The sequence below is a fragment of the Eucyclogobius newberryi genome, unplaced genomic scaffold, assembly GCF_026437365.1.
Source record: "Eucyclogobius newberryi isolate DKJ021-1_F unplaced genomic scaffold, fEucNew1.0.hap1 SCAF_10, whole genome shotgun sequence".
Classification (NCBI taxonomy): Eukaryota; Metazoa; Chordata; class Actinopteri; order Gobiiformes; family Gobiidae; genus Eucyclogobius; species Eucyclogobius newberryi.
The window spans coordinates 27,942,969-27,968,574 of NW_027315724.1; the positions used below are offsets into that span (position 1 = coordinate 27,942,969).

Sequence of the window (25,606 nt, forward strand, 5' to 3'; positions counted from 1 at the left end):
TGGAGAGGTAACAGGTACTGCAAACACCACATGGTGGGCCTAATGCAAGCCTCTCACTGCTGCTCACTCTGGGAATAAGGGACGTACACCTTCTGTGGATGTGAAGACAAGCTCACCCTCATTACCAACCACACGTCAGGACTGCGTCACATGTTTAGCAAACAGGCTCATGTAATGTGGCCACAACATTACGAATTTATACAATAACTACATGTGTTTAGTAAACAACAATTTCATTTTCATAAATTATTTCTCTCTGGACATAATCCAGAACAGCACAGAAGCGATTTGGATAGATAACTCAAGAAGAAACATGTAGTAAAATAGTATGATTATTTATTTATTTAATATGTACATAGCATTGGACGAACCAGATGCAATGTTTTAAGTGTTATAGCAAAATATGCTAATTTTCAACACCTATGGACTAGGAGGCTTTTAGAATTAAAACAATACAACATTTACAAACTATATACAACACATTTCACCATGTGCACAGTTCTGTCCTGATTTCAGCCACAGTTTCAAACACCTAATACAGGTTCATGTCAGTCTGCACTTTTAAATGTGTGGGAGGTGAGATCCACAGTCGAGCTCCAGCAGAGGAGGAGCTGGACTGTCCAAAAGATGTTCTGTGCTTTGGAACCACACAGTCCCCTCTCACAGAGGCTCTGGTGTTTGGAACCAGACAGTCCCCTCTCACAGAGGCTCTGGTGTTTGGAACCAGACAGTCCCCTCTCACAGAGGCTCTGGTGTTTGGAACCACACAGTCCCCTCTCACAGAGGCTCTGGTGTTTGGAACCACACAGTCCCCACTCACAGAGGCTCTGGTGTTTGGAACCAGACAGTCCCCTCTCACAGAGGCTATGGTGTTTGGAACCACACAGTCCCCTCTCACAGAGGCTATGGTGTTTGGAACCACACAGTCCCCACTCACAGAGGCTCTGGTGTTTGGAACCACACAGTCCCCTCTCACAGAGGCTCTGGTGTTTGGAACCAGACAGTCCCCTCTCACAGAGGCTCTGGTGTTTGGAACCACACAGTCCCCTCTCACAGAGGCTCTGGTGTTTGGAACCACACAGTCCCCTCTCACAGAGGCTATGGTGTTTGGAACCACACAGTCCCCTCTCACAGAGGCTCTGGTGTTTGGAACCACACAGTCCCCACTCACAGAGGCTCTGGTGTTTGGAACCACACAGTCCCCACTCACAGAGGCTCTGGTGTTTGGAACCACACAGTCCCCTCTCACAGAGGCTCTGGTGTTTGGAACCACACAGTCCCCACTCACAGAGGCTCTAGTGTTTGGAACCACACAGTCCCCACTCACAGAGGCTCTGGTGTTTGGAACCACACAGTCCCCACTCACAGAGGCTCTGGTGTTTGGAACCACACAGTCCCCACTCACAGAGGCTCTGGTGTTTGGAACCACACAGTCCCCTCTCACAGAGGCTCTGGTGTTTGGAACCACACAGTCCCCTCTCACAGAGGCTCTGGTGTTTGGAACAACACAGTCCCCACTCACAGAGGCTCTGGTGTTTGGAACCACACAGTCCCCTCTCACAGAGGCTCTGGTGTTTGGAACCACACAGTCCCCTCTCACAGAGGCTCTGGTGTTTGGAACCACACAGTCCCCTCTCACAGAGGCTCTGGTGTTTGGAACCACACAGTCCCCACTCACAGAGGCTCTGGTGTTTGGAACCACACAGTCCCCTCTCACAGAGGCTCTGGTGTTTGGAACCACACAGTCCCCTCTCACAGAGGCTCTGGTGTTTGGAACCACACAGTCCCCTCTCACAGAGGCTCTGGTGTTTGGAACCACACAGTCCCCACTCACAGAGGCTCTGGTGTTTGGAACCACACAGTCCCCTCTCACAGAGGCTCTGGTGTTTGGAACCACACAGTCCCCTCTCACAGAGGCTCTGGTGTTTGGAACCACACAGTCCCCTCTCACAGAGGCTCTGGTGTTTGGAACCACACAGTCCCCTCTCACAGAGGCTCTGGTGTTTGGAACCACACAGTCCCCACTCACAGAGGCTCTGGTGTTTGGTCTGAGAGAGCCTTGACGTCTGACGGCCAAACCAGAAAACAGTGGTGGCGCATGATTATGTAAACATTTAAAAAACAGTTTTAATGTGCTAAAATTTACAAAATTCTCAAATGTAAAAGTTTATGCTTTTGGATGATATCACAATGGTGCCACCTCATAGGCTTCTATCAAACACCTTGATTGCTGCTTGTACAAAGATATTACAGGTTTGAGCGTGGATGCAGATGTTTGTGCCCATGAGGTCAGACAATATGAGAGATGTGAAAAAATCATTGCATGTAAGTACAGCAGAGCCGCTGATGTGACAGCTCCAGTCTTATCAAGCGAAAGCAAATCAAATTTGGTTTTAGTTTTTTACAGATGTACTTTACATGACTTTGAAACTTTAAGTTGCTATCAATTATGATCCCTAGATATTTAGTTTATTTTAATTCTTGGATCGTTTGGTCATTTATGGATACAACAAATTGAAATTCATTCAAATTCAAATTCTGGCGTTGACTAGGTCAGATGCATATTTCTAAAATATTTATACTCAGATGTATGTTTTATGTACATTATTTTACCTCTCAAACTGCACAAACAATTAAAATAAAGGGATTTTGCCATATTGTTTAAACTGTACTTCAATAGAACAGAGCCCTGAGTTCTACAGAAGCCATCTACATGTAATTTGTCCTTTGGAAAACTCAAATAAAATTGCTGTCATTGTTAGAGTTGCTTAAGTTAGAATTAGAAAACTGGTTGTATATGCTTTCCTCTGGATGTCAGTCTGCTGCATATCCATCAAGAGGCTTGCAATTTAGTTAGAGGGCACAGATGGTCCACAATTATCATGGAATGAAAGTGATGCATCTCCATTTCTGTCAGTATAAAAAGGGTCATGTAGGTATGCAAAATGCATTATCTATGGTCTCTGTGCACTGATGAACAGCAAGGAGGATCTAACTGAACAAACTGCCTGTTGGCTGCAGTTCACTGAAAACATCAATAGGGAGTACAGGCAGTTTTATTTGATATGTCAACTCCAAAGAGAAGTCTCAAATGTTCCCAAAAGCCGGGCCATGCCAAGTGCCATGTGCTGCTCATTAAATTATGATTTAGCCTTGGACACTTTCATTCCTCATGGTGTATGTGGCTCAATTATTTTGTGTGGTGACCTCTTTTAACCACTTTTCACACAGGGGGGAGGGTGTTCACAGAGTGATTAAGCAGTTCAAAATAAGACTTATTTGAATTCTCCAAACGCTGTGTCCCTGAGCTCTTCCACAGCTCAGCATTCCTGCTTGGTCAGCTGTGAGCTGGTGCTGCTGTGCTGGCCCTTTCATAGGGGAGCCCGCAGCACTGAAAGCCAGCGCTGGTCGGACCCCTGCTGTTTTGCATTAAGAGATGCTAATACTGGTAGGCCGCAGTGTCTTAGATCTCTCTGCGCAGCGTGGCAGCAGGCTCCCACTGGCAGCCTCCCCAGGAAGAAGCCCCTGAGAGAAAGCTCAGGGCCACAGAGAAACACATGCCATACAAAGGACTGCAGGCTTCAGCGAGCAGCTTCATCAGCCCCAAACAGGACCGGCTTATGCCCCCCCCCCTAAAGGGACAACTCACACCAAAAGAAAAGCTACTACTAATCACAATATCTGCTCAGAGCATTTACAACCTCAGTGACATCACACTGCAGTGTGACATAGACCAGAAATGAATGTTCCAAGCCTGTTTTTAATCCAGCGCAGCAAATCTCTATAATATTTATGGTTCTACAAATGCAGGTCATTCGAAGACAGTGTATATCTCTTTAATTCCATTTTGCAAATTGTTGTCCAAAAATTAAATCCAATGCTTATTTTTCTTCCAAACAGGGTACAGCAATGCAAACAGAATAATAAATTGCAATAAACAAAGCCATCAAAACATCCTTTTAACATTCACAAACAAGATTTAAACAAACAAGCTTTTATAAAGAGCAGGGTAACTTGACTAGTTTACATGACAGACACAAGTCTTTCTTTATGATTTAAATAGACCAATTTAAATAAACGAAATAAGCCTCCAAACGAACATAGGCCCACGGTGTAACATGTACAGGTGAAAAGTGTCAAACTGCATGTTATAAACCGTAGTGTGCACACAGCTCTTTCAAAAGCCTAAGGACGATTACAGAAGCATGAGGAAGTTCTTTACCCCTCACTGACAGCCCGGGGCCAACCTGCCTGCTGTACTGATGCAAATGAGGTCATTGTTATAGGATAATTCTGCTTGGGCAAAGGGCGTTCTCCCAGCCGGGGCCCCCACACTATTGCCCTGTCACTGCGGGTGACCAGCATGTTGCCGCAGTGGAATTAAGGAGGAGATTTTGCTGGAATTAATAACTTATTCTGCTGGCTTTTTTGTGTGTAGGCAGCTGGGCACTTCAGAGTTTGATGTGATCCAACCCTTTGGGTAGTTAACTTGTAAGCCCTATCAATTATTTAGAGCATTTTATCTTGTTTTGTGTTTTCTGCACCCGTGGGAGTAGCACGCAACAGCTGTAGCTGAAATATGTCCTTATTCAAGATTTCAAAAAACACAATTCAGCATGAAAATTCATGACCTGTGGGAGATGGTGGAATAAATCTTCAAGTGTGAAAGTCAACACTTTTATGTATATAAATTCTAAACAAGAATGTAAAGCCTACAACTGGAGCACTGGGGCGCATCTGTAACCAGAGCAATAAACCTATTCTCTGATCTACCTGCAAATTAGATGCTCTTCAAAATGTGACTTCCTGTCCTGTGCTGAAAATACAGCGAGGTGATTAAATATATTATGAATGCTTTAATATAAGTGAATGTGAAGAGGTGTTGTAAGTTCAGGAGCAGGCACTTGTAATGTAAAGCAACATGAACATTTATTGACCAGATCACAAAGTAAGAAGTTACAACATGTTTTATTTTGTGAAGAACGTTGTCAGGTACAGGTAGTTGTTTTTAAACTCCTACTGCAACTGTCTAGATCATTACTCCCACTAACATGTTCCTGTTAGTCAAAGTGCAGAGAAAATCTGCCACAAATCTGTCGACTGAACCAGAACAGCCCATTTCTACAGTGACGCTCTGAACTTTGCAGACCTTACTTCAGAGAGTTGTGTGTTTCTCCTAAGGCAAAGTATTGACTTTCTAACTCTATCATGGTGCTTGAAAAAATATATTTTCTTGCTCTCAGCCATCTGCATGACCTACAACACATGTCCAGAAACAGCAAGGCTAATCTTCAGAAGTAACAGTAGAGTGTAAAGTAACTCACCATCAGCTGCAGTGGCTGGAGCATACAGGGTTCCTGAGCCAGTTTTAACTAAGAATGAATTGGGGCCAAACTCATCCTCAGTGTCAGAGTCCTGGGCTGGCTGAGCCACACTGTTACCTAGCAACCCTCCCTGGTTCTGATTGGCTGCAATGGATGGGGGAGGGTATGGGAGGTGCTCAACAGGGGAGGAGGAGGCGGATGAACAATGCAGCGGAGGACCTGTGGACCATAAACACACAACACATGGGGCAAATGAAACACACTCAACACAGAGATCTACACACACAGGCAAGGCTTAACGGTGACACTTCCAAAACAAACAGCCACACATCTGTCTTTGTCTGTGCCACCTCAGCCCAGCTGGGAAGAACAATACAAACAAGTGAAATGACTTTGAGCGAGAACAGAGACGCAGGAAAAGCCTGTTGTTGTTTAAAACAAATAAAAAACAACACTTTTTGGATGGTAAATGCAAAAAAGTAAAAACCAATCTGGGATACAAATATGTTATTACAACAAACGTGTTGTCTTCACACAAGAGCCTGTGAAATGAAACCCTCTCCTAGACACACAAGAATGCTACCAATGTCTTTTTGAATTTCTTTGAAAGTAGAACTTTCTAAACATAACATACTACCTAAGCACACACAGAGGCTGAGCTACACAAATGACAACCGCAGCATATGAATAATATACTGCAGATAGAGCAGGGTTGTATTACCCCTCCTGCGGATGCACATATAACCCCTGCAAACCACGAAATGAATTTAACCTGAACCAATCCTTCCATTTCATTCTGACACAGTGTCCACATTATAAAATACCACAGGGACAAGACTGGCCACTCACCTAACAGCAGGATACTAATCAAGGCCATTTAAATCCCTTTGTATTATACAGTATAGCGGCATTAGCATCCCTAATACTTTTCAATATCAGCCCATTTCTTTTCAAAGCCTATTTGCTGATGATTCCCATGCTGTCAATGAATGTTAAAACTCCACAGAGGTGCTATTAATGTGCGATTAACTAGTGATGTGGCTCTGTGCCACGCTGAAATTGGAGTGCTTAAATAAAGCAACTGCAGCAAACAGAGGCTCCTTTCCACCTACATCTCTGAGAGTCTGAACTACGGCCTTCCTGTTGGAAATCCTGCTGACTTGACTTGTCATCCATCAGGAGAGATAAATTTCCCCTTGCTTTGTAATGATCCCTGAAGAGCATTAAAATACGACTCACTGATTCACATCTAATTAGGAAACAATTAGCAATATTAACATATCAGCCGACGCCGTAGACAGGCAGAAAATGCCCAGTGCCCCCTCGAGTCATGGTGGGTGCGTTGTATATACTTCACAGCACACACATTTTTCTAAAGCCGTTAACACTGCTGCAGTAATGGTTGCTCAGGCTCAGTGTCCATGCTGCGGGTTAATGACCAGCGCACTGTTGTTTCAGCGTTTGTGTGTGTCCAGGAGACGGAGGGTTTGTGCTGTAAAGAGCGTCATTATAGTCATCATGCACAAAGCTGTGGACACAGGAGAGAGACAAGGAAAAACAACAACAGCCTGTTGAGCCCCAGTGAGTCAAGCTTCAAACTGACTGAGAGAGTGAAGTTGTTCAAGTAGCTGTTTTTAAGAAACTCTATAAAAAGCAACAACTTTGGCACTTTCACAGTAGAAAATATCACATGTAGACAACAACTTTGGCACTTTCTATCACATGTAGAAAAATGTATTATTATTATTTATGTCTAACTAATGCCAGTGAAATCACGAATATGGGCTTTAAATAAGACATTTGTCAAATATTTTACTTTACATTGGATAGCACTTAGGGCTGGGCGATATTGACAAATATGAATATCTTTGTGTCCTGATAACGATAGTTGCACAGTCAATTATTTCAGTCAAATAGAAATGTGTTAAAACATATATTTAAACATTTAATTATCAGACGAATGTGAAATGTCTGTCAAATTAAAAGTGCAGAAATATTGCATTATACCCTTATTTGAAAGTTTACAAGTTAACTTTTTCATTTTTATTATTAAAGCTTTTTCATTACCCTTTTAACAATATAAACGATAGACAAATTTGGCATAACCTCAATTTAACACTCACACTTTAATCTAAATGTTGATATATTGCCCACCTCAAATAGCACTACATTTATTTCTTGGGAATCTGTCTCTTTACTGTAAAAAGAGGTCGAGGGAGGGAACTTTAACCTCCAAAATGGACTCTGGAATATCATGTATCAAAACAACGAGACAGCGAAGAGATAAGAAGACGAGAGAAGATGGAGGAACGCTCTTCGACCCCTCCAAACACTCTCCTTTGCATTTTCAAAAAGAGAAAAAAGGTTCTGTTTTGTGTGTCTGTGTGTGTTTATGCAGTAATTTAGGCTTTATTGTTTTACTTGTCCACTGTTGGGTAGATCACTGTGAGTCGGGGGTCCCAAGGGACTTACTTGGAAGAGGGTACTTGGAATTATTTCAGATAATAAAAAAAGTTGCAACTCTTTGTCTTGAAACCACACACAACGGAATGTGCTGTTTTTTTTGTTTTCAAACAGCTCTTTTTGCAGATGCTTTGTATTGCTTTATTAGAAAATACACTCGATAATAACATTTTGCACGTTTTCAAGTAAAACAGATTTGATATTATCGCTGTATTGCCAACCCATGTGAGAGTGTTTATTATTAGTATTATCTTGTCTTACGCTAGCTGTTTTTATTTTATTTTATCTTTATTTTCCCCCTCCATTCCATATTAGGAAATGAGAGGTTCTGTCTATAGGAGTTTTTGTTTACAAGAGTTTTGTTTATACGAGTTATTTTATTAGTGAGTGGTTTTTTTAACTTCCTATAAGTTATCTGTCCTTTTCCTCTGTATCTACCTGCGTTGCAACAATGAAATTTCCCCATGTATGGACAATAAAGGAATATCTTATCTTATCTTAATTTATTTGACGATTCGAAGGACTTACTCTGGAAGTTTGGACAGGATTTAAAAGAGGAGCATGATTGAATAGCTCTAAAATCAGCCAAAGTCATAGCCTAAATGAGATCTGCGCAGCCACACTGAGCCTCCATTAGTGTCCGCACAAAGGTTTTACTGTCTGCGTGTTTAATTAATGCTGGATTGTGTGTCTCTGATCCAGGCCGAGGAGCGTGGGCTGAGTGACCTTTCCTTATAAGACCTCTGCATCTGTGGCCTGGGCGTCTGGCAGCAAGTGCTAGTTTCAGACCGTTCATGACAATTATTAATCATGTGTTCATCATTTAATTGAGACTCATTAGAGGCCTAATTAAAAGAGGAGAATAACAAAATGGGCGCTAATGATCTTAAGAACTAGAGAACGTGCTTAATGGAAATAATAGCGGTAGCATCAGTTTCTACATTAAATAGTGTTGCTTTAGTTTTACATTGTGTGTATTATAATGCAAATTAAATGGTTAAACTAAATATCATGTCTTCACTTAAAGCTGGGGAACCTGACCTTTTGTAGTAAATGAGTATATTTTGTGTTTTCCACCAAAGAAAACCAGCACATTGTGACAAAATTAGACCACTCCGCGGTTAATAATAACACATTTTAATTCTCCTCGACCTGGATTTAAGGGCCAAAAGCAGCGTTCTGATTGGCTGCGCTTAGTTGGACCGATCCAATTTAATTTTGCTGTTTAAAAAATGCAGTTCCAAAGATTTGTTTCAATTATATTATATATTTAGAAACATAGTTACTGGGATTATCTTGCTTTAGAGTGAATGTGTCAATTGCATAAAATAGTTTCAATATTATAATTGATTGTGATATTTTTCTGTAGCAATATTTCTCACTTTTAAATGTGTTACTGTGACGGGCCACTATGAAGAGGTGAGATCCATTTATATACTAAAGTTTAAAAATAATAAATAAATAAAATAATGATCTACATATAATGATATTCTATAGAGCTTTTCAAGACAAGTTGCTTCATAAAACCCTAACAAAACAGTAAATAAAAGAAAATTAATAACGCAAAATATGCAGGAAAGGTAAAAACTGTAAATCACATTGAAAAAATTAAAATAAAATAGTTTATCACAAAAAAAGAGAGAAAAAATCCTTATCTTCTTTAAAAAATATATTGATCCAAAGCTCTGTCCTTGGTTTAAAGAAGGACATTTATTATCAAGGGGAAAAAACAACATTAAAGCGCTCTGACGGACAGAAGCTGAGGTAGTAACAAGCAAACGGGGGTGGACAGCTCTAGTTTATTTAACCATTCTGCAGCTGCTTCAAATAAATAAACATTTCCCATCAAGCTCCCACCATTTTACTTTGGTCGACTCCCACAGCTGCCAGAAAAAAACATCACATTTGAGGGGGTTTTATGAATTAAAACATATTCGAACTAAAGTGATTTTTTAAATTAGTCCAATAGTAAATACAGAATTAGCAGTACTAGTTTTAAAGTACATCGGTCTCTAAATATTACAATACTGAAATGTAAATTAGTTTCTAACTACTTTCTACAAAGGCTGGCCTATTTAACCAAATGTTAATTGAATAGAGATCCAATTATTTCAAATCGGCAATGATCAGCTGGAGTCTTTTTAATTACACACAATACTTATCAGTAAAATGTTGTTAGGAGCGGAGTTCACACTTTGGAGTAATAAATTGGGACTCTTTTTTGGTGTGAAAGTCTGTCTTGTTCATGAAATTAAGATTTAAATCCATATTTGTTAATTTTTGATGGAAAGAAAATGATTAGAACAGAATTGAAATGTTGTGATTCATCAATGCTTTATTTTGCCATATACTTACTAATGTTCCATTTCCTAAACCATCATTAACGCGCTGTAACAGTCTTTATAGCCACTGTATTAAACTAACAAACACAAAGGATAAACAATTCTAATAAACAAGTCATTGATTCAACACCGCCAACACACACGCACACACACACACACACACACGCGCCTCAGAAACATGCAGGAGGGCTCCCGATCAGAGCGAGGGGCGGGTGACTCTTAGAAGACATTAGAAATTATGTTTGATCTGGGGCACAGCTGCTGGCAGTACGAAAAATATGTGCAGTTTGTGGAGAATCCAGATCAACCCAGTCCGGTGCGGAGGAAACAAACCCGAACCCATGGAATCAAGTGACGGCATTTGGCACAGGCAGAATACCAAACACCTCGCAGGGACCTTAATGTACCACAGAATGTGTAATTCACAGCATAAGACATCAAAACACATCTAAATTTAGAGCCAGGCTTTTATCACCGATTAGATTTTCACAGATGGAAAAGAATACTCTAAGCATGATTAGTCCACTATAAAAACGATTGTATTTTGATCATTGTAATTGTTATCTGGACTATACGGACTCTTAAACACATACAAAGTGGCGTTATCAAATAAAAATGTCATAAAGAATGCACAAATTTTCATCAATAATACAGTTATAGTTATACATAAATAGTCTCTGTCTCGAAGGCTTCAATCATATTCCCACCTTTAGTTTGTTAAAAATATGTTTGAAAATATTTAAATGTACGCTGAAATGATCGTTTGACTAGTTGAAAACTAAAAATAATCGTTCATTACTGTCCTAAGACAGACATAATATTCAAACATCAGGTTACTTTTGTCTATGAAGAGGGTTAATTCGGTCAGGTCAGATAAATGTTGCATAATTTCCCCCCATGCAGTCTCCATTTTGTCATCTCGTGTAGGTGGAGCAGGCCTCGCTCCAAATTTGATGGCATATTTAAAGCTGTTGCTATGTGCCCGTCTTATTGGCTGCAGTGAATGGCACCACCAAAAGCACGGCTGAAACAGTGCTAACAGAGTGTCCTTGTTGCGCTGACTTAAATATGGAGGTCGCAGAGACACATGCTGTATTTTGCAAGGCACAAAGCGTATTCTGAGGAGACACCCAGCTCTGCAAACCGTGTCTATTTTTAGTGTTATTTTCTGCTTGGATATTGTTCAACCTTGATTATTAAGAGAAGAAAAAACACTTTATTAATTAGACACATGATAATATTTGAGTGAATCTGACTGTATGTGCACAAATCACAAACGCAGTGGGAGAAACACAAACTATTGCGTTCTGTTTCTACTGACAAGTACGTGTTGCTGCGTTGCATTCGTCCTCGGAGGTCAGAACTCGGACTTTGGGGAGACGTTTTCTCCGAATTTCTATGTCCCAGTCAGTCCCAGTCCCAGTTTATGAACATTAGCTACTCAAAATAAGCACAAACCAGGAAAGTGCTTCAGCAAATTAACCCAGACAGTGTTATTAAATTCACCATTTATAAAGCAGACAACGCAGGGATGGATTAGAAAGACAGTCGAGAGGAAATATCGATAGTCAAGAAGAACTATTGATGTTTGAAGTGTCGGATGTTAAACTTCATCCAATCCCTGGGCACCGCCATTTTGGATTGGCTAACTCGGCTAAGTTTCCAAGGAGATGTGAGGCTGTTCCAGTATGAATTTACACGTAGGAGCTGGGAAAATGAGTGTCGAAGAGTGAAAATGAAATGCAGCCGTAGCATGTTGACGGTGGCGTTCCAATTGAGCTGTCTCGCAGATAGAAGGTGTTGTGTACTGCCAAGAAAAAAATGAAATCACTTGCTTTTATCAATAAACCTATAATGCCATGTCTAATACAAATAATGGCCCATTAATTGTGTAAGATTTGCCTACAAGGTAATTTGCTTGACAAGGTATCTTAATTGGATATTTACCGGTAATAGCTTTTTAATTGCCTGGGCATCGTGAATTCCCTTTTCCGCTTTCTAACTTGGTCCCTCGTAATGATAAGCTTCAGTGGTTGTGTTTACAGTGCGCATCACTAATGTCACTGCGGAGCGCGCTGCCCTGAAAATGTCCTGCAACACAATGGATTTGGAGTTGCTAAAGCCATGAAAAGTATTGGGATGGCAAGATTTTTCTTTGTGACTCTGTATTTGAGCCGTGCCGTGACTGATCTAATGTGGACCCTTTATCACCAGTCTGGGTTTGAACTGAACTTCAAAGTCTGTGCCTCAGCAGCGTTAGGCCTGCCCTTGTGCATCTGACAGAAATTCGACTTCTTTGTGACAGGAGGAGTGTAAAGCACTGTGCCGGTTTGTTGCAATGTACCATGATGAAATAAGGGGTCAATATTGACTAGCACTGCAGACCGCTGCAAGGAGCCGCGGTTATGAGTTATATAGTGCATTAAATATTTGTCCTCTGTCTTCTACTTTTCTACAAAAGGTTCCTTGTACATTTCACACGACAATTTGACAGATAATCACAAAATGTATCCTCAAGCTACTTAAAACTATGAGAAAGTGAAGTGAATATGTTGGAAACTGTATTCAGTTCAGTATCACTTAATTGTCTTAATGACATGGCAATGCAATTATTCATATTTAGCTAATCAAAGAGAAATTATGCTGAATATTTTTGTGACTGACCGTGTATGATTATCAATTCACACGTTTTCATTCAAGGGCAATTTAAGGCTATTTATTGTAATACGAAAATGAGAAGTTTGTTAAAAAGAAATCGACCAAATACGCCTTTATTATGAATACCTCCTCTAAAGGAATAAATGATTTAGCTCTCATTATAATGTCAATATTGGCTTGAATGAGGAGGGAAACATCTTCAAACCAGATGTAAACCATTTTGTGCCATGGAATCAATGATACATTCCGTGACATCTGAACAGACACACACTGTTACCAAATAATTTCCAAACAGCCTATTCTATTTTCTAGGATTTCATCACAATTTTTAACAGTAATATCATGAAATCCAATCAATATGTCTGGTACGAGGCTAGTCAGCAAATATAGCCAGGCCAAAACAACCACAAACAAAATCACTCAAGAGAGGAAAGTAGGAAATGAGCTTTCATGAAGGCGCATTGGAAAAAAGATAAAAAAATTCTCTGGCGCGGCGGTTACCTGCGAAAAATCAATATCATAATAAAGAAGAGTGAGCGTAATGTACGATGAGCTTGAAAACAAATTGTAAACCAACCATAAATGTTTTTATAGACGCCTCACCATTATGTAGAAAATGGAAATTGTATTTGTGTGTAATAAAAGGAGGGTTCCATAGAAAGTACCGCTCCATGGCTGACCCACAACACGCGCGCACTTTAAAGCCAGCACCCATTAGCGACAATTAGGCTCCACGCACATAAGGAGACACTGAGAGCCAAATTACAGACACACGGTTTGAATAATTTCAAAGTAAACTAACAAGAAGATCATCTGGTCGTGCATGTACTCCACAATGGATGAGAACGTGATGCTAAATTAGTCATTTATTAGTCATATATGAGAACTATATAATGTGTTCACGCTCGTATAGAAAGAGCAAATACAGATGCTAAAAGAACAATATTTATCTAACCATAATTGAGTATTCATGTCTTCACCCCTCATGATGTCTGGACAAAAGCTTAAGCATGGCCTGGGAGAACGGGATGCTCGTATCGGCGAGGGGGACATGAGCGGGGCCGAGGCGTCACGCGACATCTCTTTTCAGTGCAGTAATAGGCGCACGGTTCTTTGAGAGTCCACTGTATGTTTCAGAGACAGCGCGACCTGTAGCTGAAAGACGCCATCTGCCTGCACTCGCCGTTACAAACACATAAATGAGTCAGGGATCCCATTCAGACCTGGCGTTAACGCGGAGACCAGCGACGCAAACCCGCAGCAGGCTCGTCCCGTGCGTGGTGTTCGTTTTGTACATTGGGCTATAGATTTGGTGATGAGTCTAATGATCGTGGTGTGGGTTTGGATCATTGTTAAGATTGTTTTCATGGCGTTTGTAGAAAATGTCCTTAGCAACGTTTGACTGGCCTTTGACTTTGCTTTGGAATGGTTCTGTTCATGGGGGGATGCGTCTCCGTGCTCAGGGTCTGGCTCTGGGTCCTGGTCCAGGGTCCACCATGCGAGCAGCCGACGTCACCCAAACACAACACATGTTTTCTTGATAAATACAGTATAAATTGTACCTATGTTTAATCATAAGGCCAATCTCAGCAATTCAAAAAAAGGACAATTAGTCATTTTAAGTCAGTGGTGCTGTGAGATGTCGCTAAAGCCAGAGTAAACAAGATTCATCTAACATGTGTAAAAAAAGCCAATAGCAATTACTTATCCTTGATTGTAGAAAACATTCTTTAGTGATCCTCCACATCCTCCAGAACAACACTAAAACTCAATTGTAACTAGGGTGTATTTGCATGAAAGTACATTTTTTTTGAGGGTTTGTCATTGTAGTATAGAAAAAGGACAAGACATGATTTTCAAATATGCTTATGTTCCTCCGTCTGGCTTCTGTCTGAGTCACGCTGAGCCCGCACCAGCTGTGTGTAAACTACAGACTCTTGACAGTGATTGGTCAGCAGTCAATCACTTTTTCTAGTTACTTTTCCTAAATAGCGTCGATATGTCACGTCACCTGTCAGCAGTAATATAGCCGGAAAGAAAGTATAAAGTGGCAAACCCAATACATACATTCATAGTTTTCGAAGCCAAAACACATTTCAGGTTTATTTGTTCAACAACAAATAATAACTTTCTAATCCAGTATACCACAAAGGCTTTTACCCGAGTAGTTATTTAGCATATTTAAAGAGGTTAGATTGGAGACAGTGTTAAGTGACAAGTGTTAAATGATCATAAAAGCGAGACGATCCATTGCTCAAACCATTTAATTAGCCCTAGCTCATGATCAAAAACTTGAATAGTATGTCTTTTTACTTCAGCATGTCTTGAGGAGTTGCAATTCTATTCAAGGATCCCTGGGGTCTTCTTTGTTCAGTGTTGAAACATAAAGTTTTCAGTCTCCTCACCTCTTGCTGTTAACAACATCCTGCAGAGATGTAATGACTTTCTGTACAGATCTTTTGGTCAGCGAGAGCACATTGATATCTTCTCTTGCCGCGCAGAAGGACAAACTAACACAAACACTTTCCAAATGAATCTACACCATTTCTCTAAGTCGTTCTCAGACAACCCCTAACTTAAGTTCACAGACACATAGTAAATCAGCCTTAAATGGGTGTCTGAGGGGCTTTGCCACGGCCCGATCATCCAAATGATTCAACTTTAACTATGTCTGAAAAACAATGCTAATAGTGGATAATTATCAGCTTTTACTATGTCTCTGAGCTGGCTGCTCCGTTAGCGCTCTCATCACAGACTAAGATTGGCGAATAAACACAATGGCATGAATAAATAATGAGCCCACAATCCTCTTAAGGTCCCTGGATAGTGAATGAAAAGACAAAAGTTTACTTTGGGCGTTTGAGAGCAAGTGAAGCCGAAAATTGTAAGTGACTCATTAGGGCAACATGTAGCTATAGCCCAGGGCCTGGCTCAACGGAGACAGCGCCAATCATATCTTGTCATTCCTCGGTGCATTGCATGCTTAGGATCATAAAACTGTGGAGTATACCCCTAAGAAAAGATACATTGTGAAGAGAGTGACGTATTTACGAGAAATGAAGTATTTACGTTATGTGATCATGTTCTTACATTAAACTTTCAATCAAACAGTATTTCTTGATTATATTTCTCTTCGCATACATATATTTTTGTGTTTAACATGCACTTTTGTCCTTAAAGTAGAATACTGTGCGGCAGGGCATTAGAAACATATTCACTCCAAAGCCCCTGAAAGAGAAACCTACATTTGTGAAGCCAGACATCCTCCTTTTACCAATTCAAATCAATATTCCCTGATCACCAGCCTGCTAATGTTACCGTTTCTACAATTACTTCCATCGAAACAGCTTAATGTATTCCCGGGTCCCATCGAGCTAAAATATAAATAAACTGAACTGAAGATAACCAGAATCCTTAAGCCTTGCACCATTTGATACTTTGTCACCAATGGCTTGCTGTCTACAATCTCCTATAGTGGAGGCTATAGGGACAAATATGGTCAGTATTTTGCAGCCCTATTATACCAAACATTGAAAAACACAATGGCATCTCGCTCCTACTTTTCCATATCACAGCGTATCACAAAAATACTGAGAGGCGAGCTTTCATAGATGGATATATTAGCATCGTCTTGTGAGCCAAATGTCTGCTTACACGTGTACTGTACGTGTAGGCACAGTGCAGGGCGAAGCTTTGATGACAGAATGATTTCATCTCCGGTGCGGCACGCAAAATGGCTCGCAATTCATACGGCTGAGATAAGGCTGGAATTTACCAGCGTGACAGTAGTGCTTTGGGGGAACTACTGCAGGCACAGGGGAACAGGGCCCATAGCTTATGCCCGCCGTTACTCAACATGCAGGGTGTAAAATCGACCCGTGCACACCTTTGCGGTACAGGAGAGGGATAGTAGGAGTATGTGGTCGCTTGGTATAGTCGGGTTTAAGAGCCTTTGCTAAAATCGTATCTTTGTTAGGACGATCAGAGGTGAGCGCTGATGAGAGAAATCACAGCCAGTGTGTTTAATTACTCTTATCTCCTGCCAGGGAAACGGCATGTCAGGACCTCTGCACTCCGCACCCCCTAAAAAACAACTACCGTATTTTTCGGAGTATAAGTCGCACCAGCCAAAAAATGCATAATAGATGAGAAAAAATATATATATAAGTCGCACTAGAGTATGAAATGTGGTTGCAAGTGTGAAAATAACAAATAATAGCACATATAAGTCGCTCCAGAGTATAAATATAAATATAAGTCGCATCCCGGCCAAAACTATGAAAAAAGGTGCAACTTATAGTCCTGAAAATACGGTGGTTAATTTCACTGGTTGGAGCAAGTTGCTTAACCCTTCGGGGTCGACGCCCGCGCCGGCGCGTGTGAAAACATGGTCGGCTTTAGGACCCTGTAGCATGAAAACCAAACAACGTAGACGGCTGCCGTTGACGTCATACGGAAGTGGAGACCCGTAGCAACATCTGAGTTTTTTTGTAGAAAAAGCTTCAGTTGTAGTCATCTGGACTCAGTTTGAAAAAATAGACGTTTCGACTCTCACGTTCTTTACAAAGAACGTTACATAGGTGAGACGAAACAGCCTCTACACAAGAGGCTTTATCAGCACAGAAGAAATACTAGTTCAGGACCTCAGAGTGCCGTGCATCTCCATCTTGAAGCCTCTAATCACTCGTTTGAAGACGGTGAGGTGAAGGTTTTAAGCAGGGAGAAAAGATGGTTTGAAAGAGGAGTCAAGGAAGCTATTTTTGTTAAAAAAAGAAAGACCTTCTTTAAACAGAAATGGAGGGCTAAGGTTTAATCTTCCTGGTATCTATAATGGAATACTGAACCCCTGGAAAGGTAGAGGACCAGGACCAGGGCATTTAGATGCTAATCAGGTCCTCAGGGTGGTTGAGCCAGGGTCTCACAAAGACAAAGAGGATTCTAATAGCCCATTAAGATTCTGAATAGGCTAGCTCGGTAGATACAAGGGGGGAGTTTCTGTTGAAACCAACAACTCTTTCTACTTCAGGAAGGCTCCTCCCAATGGGCGGGTCTTACCACAGAACAGTATTAATATCGGAGTTCTCGACCTAAATTCTGTTATTGACAATGACTCTTGGATGAGAGTCGAAACGTCTATTTTTTCAAACTGAGTCCAGATGACTACAACTGAAGCTTTTTCTACTATGGAACACGCCTGGACGAATGAGGGTTTACACCGACATATCTGAGTTTTTGTTTTTTTCGAATCCACCAGATAAAACCAAAGTTATGAACGTTTCAATTCCATTAAAAATTTGCGGAAAAATATGCGCTCTTTTCTGCGCGCGTTACATTTCTTATAATAACTTTGTCGTCTTTTGTGATAAAACGAAACGGAAAAAAACGTTAGCCTTGTGCTAACCCGGATGTTCAGGACGCACACGAGGAACGTAAACATTAGTCACATGACAATTAGTCAAAGAGGAAGAACGAACGAGAGGAATTATACTGTTTTTGAGTAGTTTTGGAGAGTTTTAGTATTTCAAGTATTTCATTGTCAGTAATATAGTTGTGAAGCAAAATGAGGGGCACACTTCATGTTGATCAAGTTTAGACCTGGTTTAGACCTGCTTTGGTCCTGGTTTAGTCCTGGTTTAGACCTGGTTTAGTCCTGGTTTAGTCCTGGTTTAGACCTGGTTTAGTCCTGGTTTAGTCCTGGTTTAGACCTGGTTTAGTCCTGGTTTAGACCTGGTTTAGTCCTGGTTTAGTCCTGGTTTAGTCCTGGTTTAGACCTGGTTTAGACCTGGTTTAGTCCTGGTTTAGACCTGGTTTAGTCCTGGTTTAGACCTGGTTTAGTCCTGGTTTAGTCCTGGTTTAGACCTGGTTTAGTCCTGGTTTAGACCTGGTTTAGTCCTGGTTTAGTCCTGGTTTAGACCTGGTTTAGACCTGGTTTAGTCCTGGTTTAGACCTGGTTTAGACCTGGTTTAGTCCTGGTTTAGACCTGGTTTAGTCCTGGTTTAGTCCTGGTTTAGACCTGGTTTAGTCCTGGTTTAGTCCTGGTTTAGTCCTGGTTTAGACCTGGTTTAGACCTGGTTTAGTCCTGGTTTAGACCTGGTTTAGACCTGGTTTAGACCTGGTTTAGACCTGGTTTAGTCCTGGTTTAGTCCTGGTTTAGACCTGGTTTAGACCTGGTTTAGAGTTCCTTCTGAACATCACTCACATGGAAGTACAAGGCCTGTGATGTGGCTCTCTGTGTCATTTTGGACTGAAACTGTTTTGAGAAGTTGCACAAATAGAAAAACGCCTGAGGATTTACCTACTTTTTATTGTAAATAGTGGTTTATTGCTTGTATATATCACAAGAATACTTTTATATGTTCATATTTGCACCTTGTGGTTCAGTTTGAACCTTTTTAAACGCTTGGTTGAGCATGTTTGAGGGTTTCACAATGAAAAAAACATAATTTTTCTAGACGGACTTTGTGTTTTCTGTGTGTGTTTAGGTCCAGTGTGTTGAAATAGTATGTCAAAGTGAAAAACTAACTAACTCATCATATAGGTGAGGTTGTGCTGAAAAAAAAGATACCCAACATTGGTCTGGTAACCATTTCTTAATGTAGTATATCAGGGCAAAATTGAAGGTACCCAAAAACGGCCCAAAAAGCTCCGGACCCCGAAGGGTTAAAGCGTCACGTAGCATTGTTTAAATTGTGCGAAAATTGTTTTTTGTTCCCTGTTTTAAGCAATACACTTTGGTTTGTGAAATTTGACATAAATGAACATGATATTTTTTTCAGGATCCTAGTAATGATATTATGTCAATCCAACAGAATCTTGGTAAACATCAAATATGAGACAAATGTGAAATGTCTGTCAAATTAACAAACGTAATCAATTGCTACTTTAAATCTATTTTAATCAGCTCTTTTTGGTGCATTTTTTCTGCGGACAATGTACTCGATATTTAAATGTTTCGTATCTTTAAAACAACATTTACACTATTATCTGCATTTCTATTTATTGCCCACCTCTAGTCACAACAGCTGCAAACAAATTTAAAAAGCAGCATTTAGAACATCTTTTAGTTTTAATCTCTCAAATCTAAATCTCAAAACAAGGCTGGGGTGAATATTCAAAGCAAAGATTCAAAAGCTCAGTTCAGATTTGAATGCCTCACACTGCACCGCATCAATAAAGCAAATGTCTCAGAGTTTCTCAGAGGCCAGACTAATATCGGCTCCAAAACTAGTATAAACAGGCCATTCTAATCGACAGTGAAGGATTTTGTGGGCGAGAGGCAGGACTTGTGTGGCATGTGTATGGGGGATCCTCCGAAGACCAGAGCTCATCCCAGACTCCTTCTAGAGTCGGGGCTTGGAGGCTTGGAGCTCAAGTCCGAAGCAGTTGGTTTGGACGGTCAGAGCACTGGCAGGGAGCGAGTATGTTCTTCAGATAACAGGCTAAAACTGTCCACGAGGGCCTCTAAAACCCTGCAAATTAGCCCGCAAATGAGCCAGAGAATATCTCCACTAATCCACAATCTGAGACCACACTCTGCCAAAAAAAGTCAACAAATAAATAACTTCACAAGAAAATGTGGGGGAGGAAATATCCACGCCTAAGCTGTGAAACCACCAGTGGCTGCTTTGAATCTTTTCGCCTGATATTTTTGCTTCCACGATGTGTACGACATCTAAACACATTTGTTTTTGTGTTTATGTTTAATGCACTAAAATGACACTTCAAGAGATGAAGCTCAAATGTTTTCCCATAACAAATGATCAGAGACACACATCATACACTTTGACTTAATGTGTTGCATTGTTCAATCAGATGCCATCAGTTCAGTCAGTTTAGTTTAGTTTATTGAGCAAAGTATATTTGATAATAGAAGACAATCCAGAGGCAGCAGGAGCACAACTGTAACCATAGCAGGCTAATTCCTGGTTTGGGCAAGTAAAATAAAATAAAAAAATGCAGTTGAAGTCAATTGTGTGTGTTTTTATGTTTAATTTATGTGTTCAGTTTGTTTGTTTTTCACTAGGAAGATTACATTAAAGCAAAAAACAAACAAACAGAAAGACAGAAAGAAAACATACATATTTATGAAGACATAGAAGGTAATCATAATATCGTATTTATTATTATTATACTTAACAAAATGAATTCAAGGTTGTATCTGAAAGTTGCAGACGTAAACAAGTAATTGTGTGTTTTTCCGTGTGAGTGTGAGTGAGGAGAGCTGACCACAGCCCCTGAAGGTCACAGTGGGAAACCCCATCTCTCTGGTGCCACCACAGCGCTGTAAAACATGCCCTAATGAGCCAAACGTGTCGCCTAATTGGACACTCTTACTGACTTTGACTCGCAGGCCTCGGGTGCGGGTGACGCTCGGCAGCTCAAAGACCCACAGCCGTTTACATCTGGTCCGGCTAAAAACAGTTGGTTAACCTCTAGTTAAGCAGATTCAAATGAAGTGTAGAATGAGAAACTTTGAGTCACTGAACTCTGCAGTCAGTTTGGGTGGTAAGGAACATGTTTCTTTAGATCTGCCAAAGTTTCTCTCAGCACTGTTAGTGATGGTGGTCTTTTTAAAGGGATTTGCTTTTCAAAGACAGAGTTGAGGGCTTTGAAATGTCTTCACAAATATCCTCTTCTGTATTTAATGCAGACTCAATTCACATGCTAATACTGTGCTGTAGCTGTAAAGTAGCTTATATACATACATTTATTTTAAATTTAAACGGAAGCACTGTGTATAATTTGCTATAGCATTGTAAAATAATAAAGTTAAAACAAAAAAGTCCACATCAGTGGTATCATGTGAAGCTAAAAGCCCGCTCACATCAGCACATTACTGCTGTGGACTTTGAAGAGAAAATGCTGATGGATGACTAATGTTTCATCATTCCAAAAAGCACCATCATTTATCTTTTAGGCCCTTTTTGTTCTTGTTGCTTCAAATCATTATCTGACGATGTGTCTGAAACTTGTATTGTTCTCAGGGTGGCATGCTGGGATAAAAGCATGTGCAGAAGATCATTACCAGCACACTCACTGACTGCTGCCGGCCAGCACGCAGGACTTTACCAATAAGTCTCCAAAATCTTGACTCAGTTTTTCTAGTTTGTGTGAATAATTGATTTTGCAAAATGCCAGGAGACTAAAAAAAGTCCCGAGACACAGCGGACAAGCCCTGCGCCACTGCAGCTCTGTGACCGGTGTAAATCCAGACCGCTGTAAATCCAGCGTATGAATACATACAGGAGGCTCAGACAAAAGAAACAAGCCACTGCTACAGTCAGGACAACAGCTGATGTCTTACACAGCTGTTTGGGCCACGCTCAGTGAAGATCAGCACACTTAAGAACAGCATGGGTCTGGAACTCACACAGATGTAGGTGTTTTGTGTGAAGTCCCTGGCATTTCCAAGCTTGTTCAAATAAATACTATTTTAGTCATATTAGTCCAAAGCAACGTGACGCTCTGTACAACTCAACTCGCACTATTTGTCTGTCTGTGGATTATAAGGCTTGATTTTCCGGCAGTGATAATGCAGCAGAAGTCCTAGAGAGGGCAAACTTTCTATTAAAGATCTTGAAGAATTATCTTAAAAAAACAGCCGTGGCCAAGTAATCACTGAAAATAAATGAAAAATGCATATGTGAGTCTCTCTTTTAGAAGATTGTTACGTGATGGGGCGGGTGAATTGCAGAAACACACATTAGTTTAAATCAACACTTTACGATTAGACGCTGTACTGTATCTCCTTAATCAATACAACTCTGCCAAAAGAATGGAGTAAGCAAAAACAGAAGGAGTACACAAAGAGCCGCCCACTGGAACTAATTACATTCTGTTTGTAGAAAAATACTTCTGTCAGTCACAGGGGCATTTTTCAACTACAGGATGTGTGTAGGCCTTAGCCACATTATTTTTCTCCACAGGTTATGGGGCCGATGAATAATAACTCCCTCCGCAGGCTTTGGCTATCTCCAAGCCAGTTCTCATGGTTACAGCAGCAAAATAGTCTGGCCTGTGCTGCGGGAGAGAGCCGGGATTAGGGCACACATCTGGATAAGCAGTAATTGGGCAACACCCAGAAGTGATGGTGCCCTCCCAAACGCAGCAGGTGGGGCTGGCATCCTGATGTTTAGCCTCCAAAACATGAGAGCAATGAAGAACTGGAACTGTCCTCAAGGGGCTCCCAAAGGACTAGAAGGAAATGCAGCCATAGGAAACAAATCCAAGTCCCAACATGCAAAGTGTGCAGGTCCTGTGCAGCGACACATCCACAACTATCACCCATAAACAGCTGGGCCACATTACTCAACCTATGGTCTGATAGAACAAAGTCTATTTCCTTTCATACAACATGACATGGGCTAAAGAAAGACTAAATGAATAAAATGTCTTTTTTTTGGGGGTCATAAAACCTCTCAATGTGTCCTATTATTTTCAAGGACAGGTTTTGTTAAACATAGATTTTCCTCCAGGTCATTACTTACCTACAAAATAAATTTAGTCATTTCTGAGGGGATAATCTTTTGTGATATATGAATTTGTTCTACCGGTACAACCTTCGAGCAATATCCTTCACATCAACAAGTAAACACAATGTCTGGAGGTCATTTTAACTGTCAGACACCCTAATTAGCTTCATAAGTTATAGACTAATAACTAATTAGATTCTCATTTTCTTTTGTTGAGAGAAGCTATAAATTAAACAGTTAGGAGACAGAAGTGTTATAAGTTAACAGTATGTCTGCAAGGTAGGTCATTGTTGGTGGATGTGCGAGCCTCAAACCCTCCTTTGCAATTAGTCATTAAGCATAACCGCTCATTATGAAAGAACACGAGTAATGAACATCAACTCACTGCATCGCAAGTGGCTGGAGCTCGATACATAGAAAGGGCAGCCTTGGAAAACAAGCAGTAAGAAAATTGTTTCAGAAAAGCACTTTTGCCTATTTGCATGCATTAAAACGAGGGTCAAGTAAGTCATATGTGAGGAGGGGGAGCGCTGCCCGAGGCTCTGAATACATTAAAGTGCAATAAATGGCTTGTTGATTCAGAGAGATTAAAGCACACACAAGCAGCCCTGTGTCATGGATTTTAATTAAGTTGCCATATATAAACTGTATGTTATCAGACATTACTGAATTAAATGCTAGATGCAAGTGCACTTTCGGCTCGGGTGAACAGAAGCTACTTAGAATCTTGATTGTGTCTCACAGATGTGGCACAATGCAGCAGCAGCGGCGGCGGCGGCAGAAGCAGCTCTTTGTACGGCAAACATGAACAACTATCCGAGGAGATTCTTTTTAATTACTTACAATGCAGTCAAATTTACGTCCCCTGGCAGCACCAATGATCAAGCGGAAGGGGGGGATGCCACGTCCCCGGACTGAGTCATTCGGGCAAATGGAATCCACTTCCAAGAGTCATTTCTGTCAGTTATAATAAGAAACTAATACATAATGAGCCACACTCTGAAATGCAAAACTATTCAAAAGGTTCTCTCCAAAGCTGTGCAGGGGCAATTAGGATCTTGCCGCAGGGCCCTTGATGAGTTCCTCTATCTCTGAAGTCTCCTGGGAACACTATCATAAATCTCAAAGTTAATATGCATGATTTAGGTTTGGGGTAACTTTGTTCCAAATAAAACACAACTCTATAACAAGTGCAGTATATGCCCGACATGTGAAAATTACTTTTTTCAGAATTACAAAAAAGAACTAAGGATTTTATTAAAACATTTTTAGGGTCTTTGAAATGTAAAGCAAAGTTACTGTTCTTACCAACATAAAGCTGACAACAATGGCAAACAATTAAACGTACGACATAAACAGAAGAAAAAGAGCTACGATGCAAACAAAGGAATCTCTCAATTAACATCAAATCAGGTCATTTTAAAATGCAATAACCTCCACACTACACTGCATTCTCTCCCTCTAAGCCATTAATGAACAGCTACTGAATTTGCTGACAATTTAGTACTGGGAAAAGAGCTTTATGAGACTTCTTAATTGGCATTTACACTTCCAGGAAGAGTTTTGTAATATCATGGCACGGTAATCTAGAAAGAATTGAGGATCTTCAGCAAGAAAGCTATTATCTTCTGACATTTCACAACACTTGACATGTCTCATATTTACACTTCCCCGGAGCCACAGTGACCTTCTGCGCTCACACATAGGTTCATCAGGCCCACGGGACTAAATTAGAAATACAAAGCCAGAGAAAGAGAAATTCAATATGTACTGCATTCCCACTTCTTCAACTGCTGTCACCAACGAGCAAAAGTGCAAGAACACTTCCTGTCAGGGTTCACATGCCCTCAGTACATTGATTAACACAGACAGTACTATCATTATTAGAGATGTTCATAGACATTCAAAGCTGAAAAAAACAAAAAAATCTTCCGAAGTTAATATCTCTGTATCTACGCAGTGAAAAATGGAAGCCAAATTGCTTCTAGCTTGAAGGCATACTATGTTTTTTTTTTTTAATACATATTTAGTATTAAGCTATTGCATACATAGATCATATTTTACATTTGGTCAATCGTGAGTATGTATCTAAACCAGCCTAGGCAAAGAAACAGGTCCATTAACTTCAGAATTAAGAGTCCTCGCCTCTTCATAGTGACATTTCATCGAAGCGAGCAGCGGAATTTCATTTACCTGTTTTTAATGTTGAAATATGTCTATGTGACATTTTTGAACTCTACATGTTTGATCCGGAATCTGACTTTTTTTGAAGCAATTAAAAAGAAGTGGGCGGCGATGAGGGGGAGGTGAAAACAGCAGGACTCAAATCAAGATACAACTCTGAATG

General features: G+C 40.5%; 1 protein-coding gene across 2 annotated transcripts in view; it reads right to left on the reverse strand.

Moving 5' to 3' along the window:
• Window positions 1-25,606, reverse strand: part of tenm4 (teneurin transmembrane protein 4) — a 120,391-nt gene that overhangs the window by 67,540 nt on the left and 27,245 nt on the right. For both annotated transcript variants that reach the window (XM_072453164.1, XM_072453172.1), the window contains one exon: window positions 5,325-5,543. In XM_072453164.1, coding sequence (XP_072309265.1) covers window positions 5,325-5,543 — 219 coding nt within the window. The remainder of the gene's footprint in view (window positions 1-5,324; window positions 5,544-25,606) is intronic.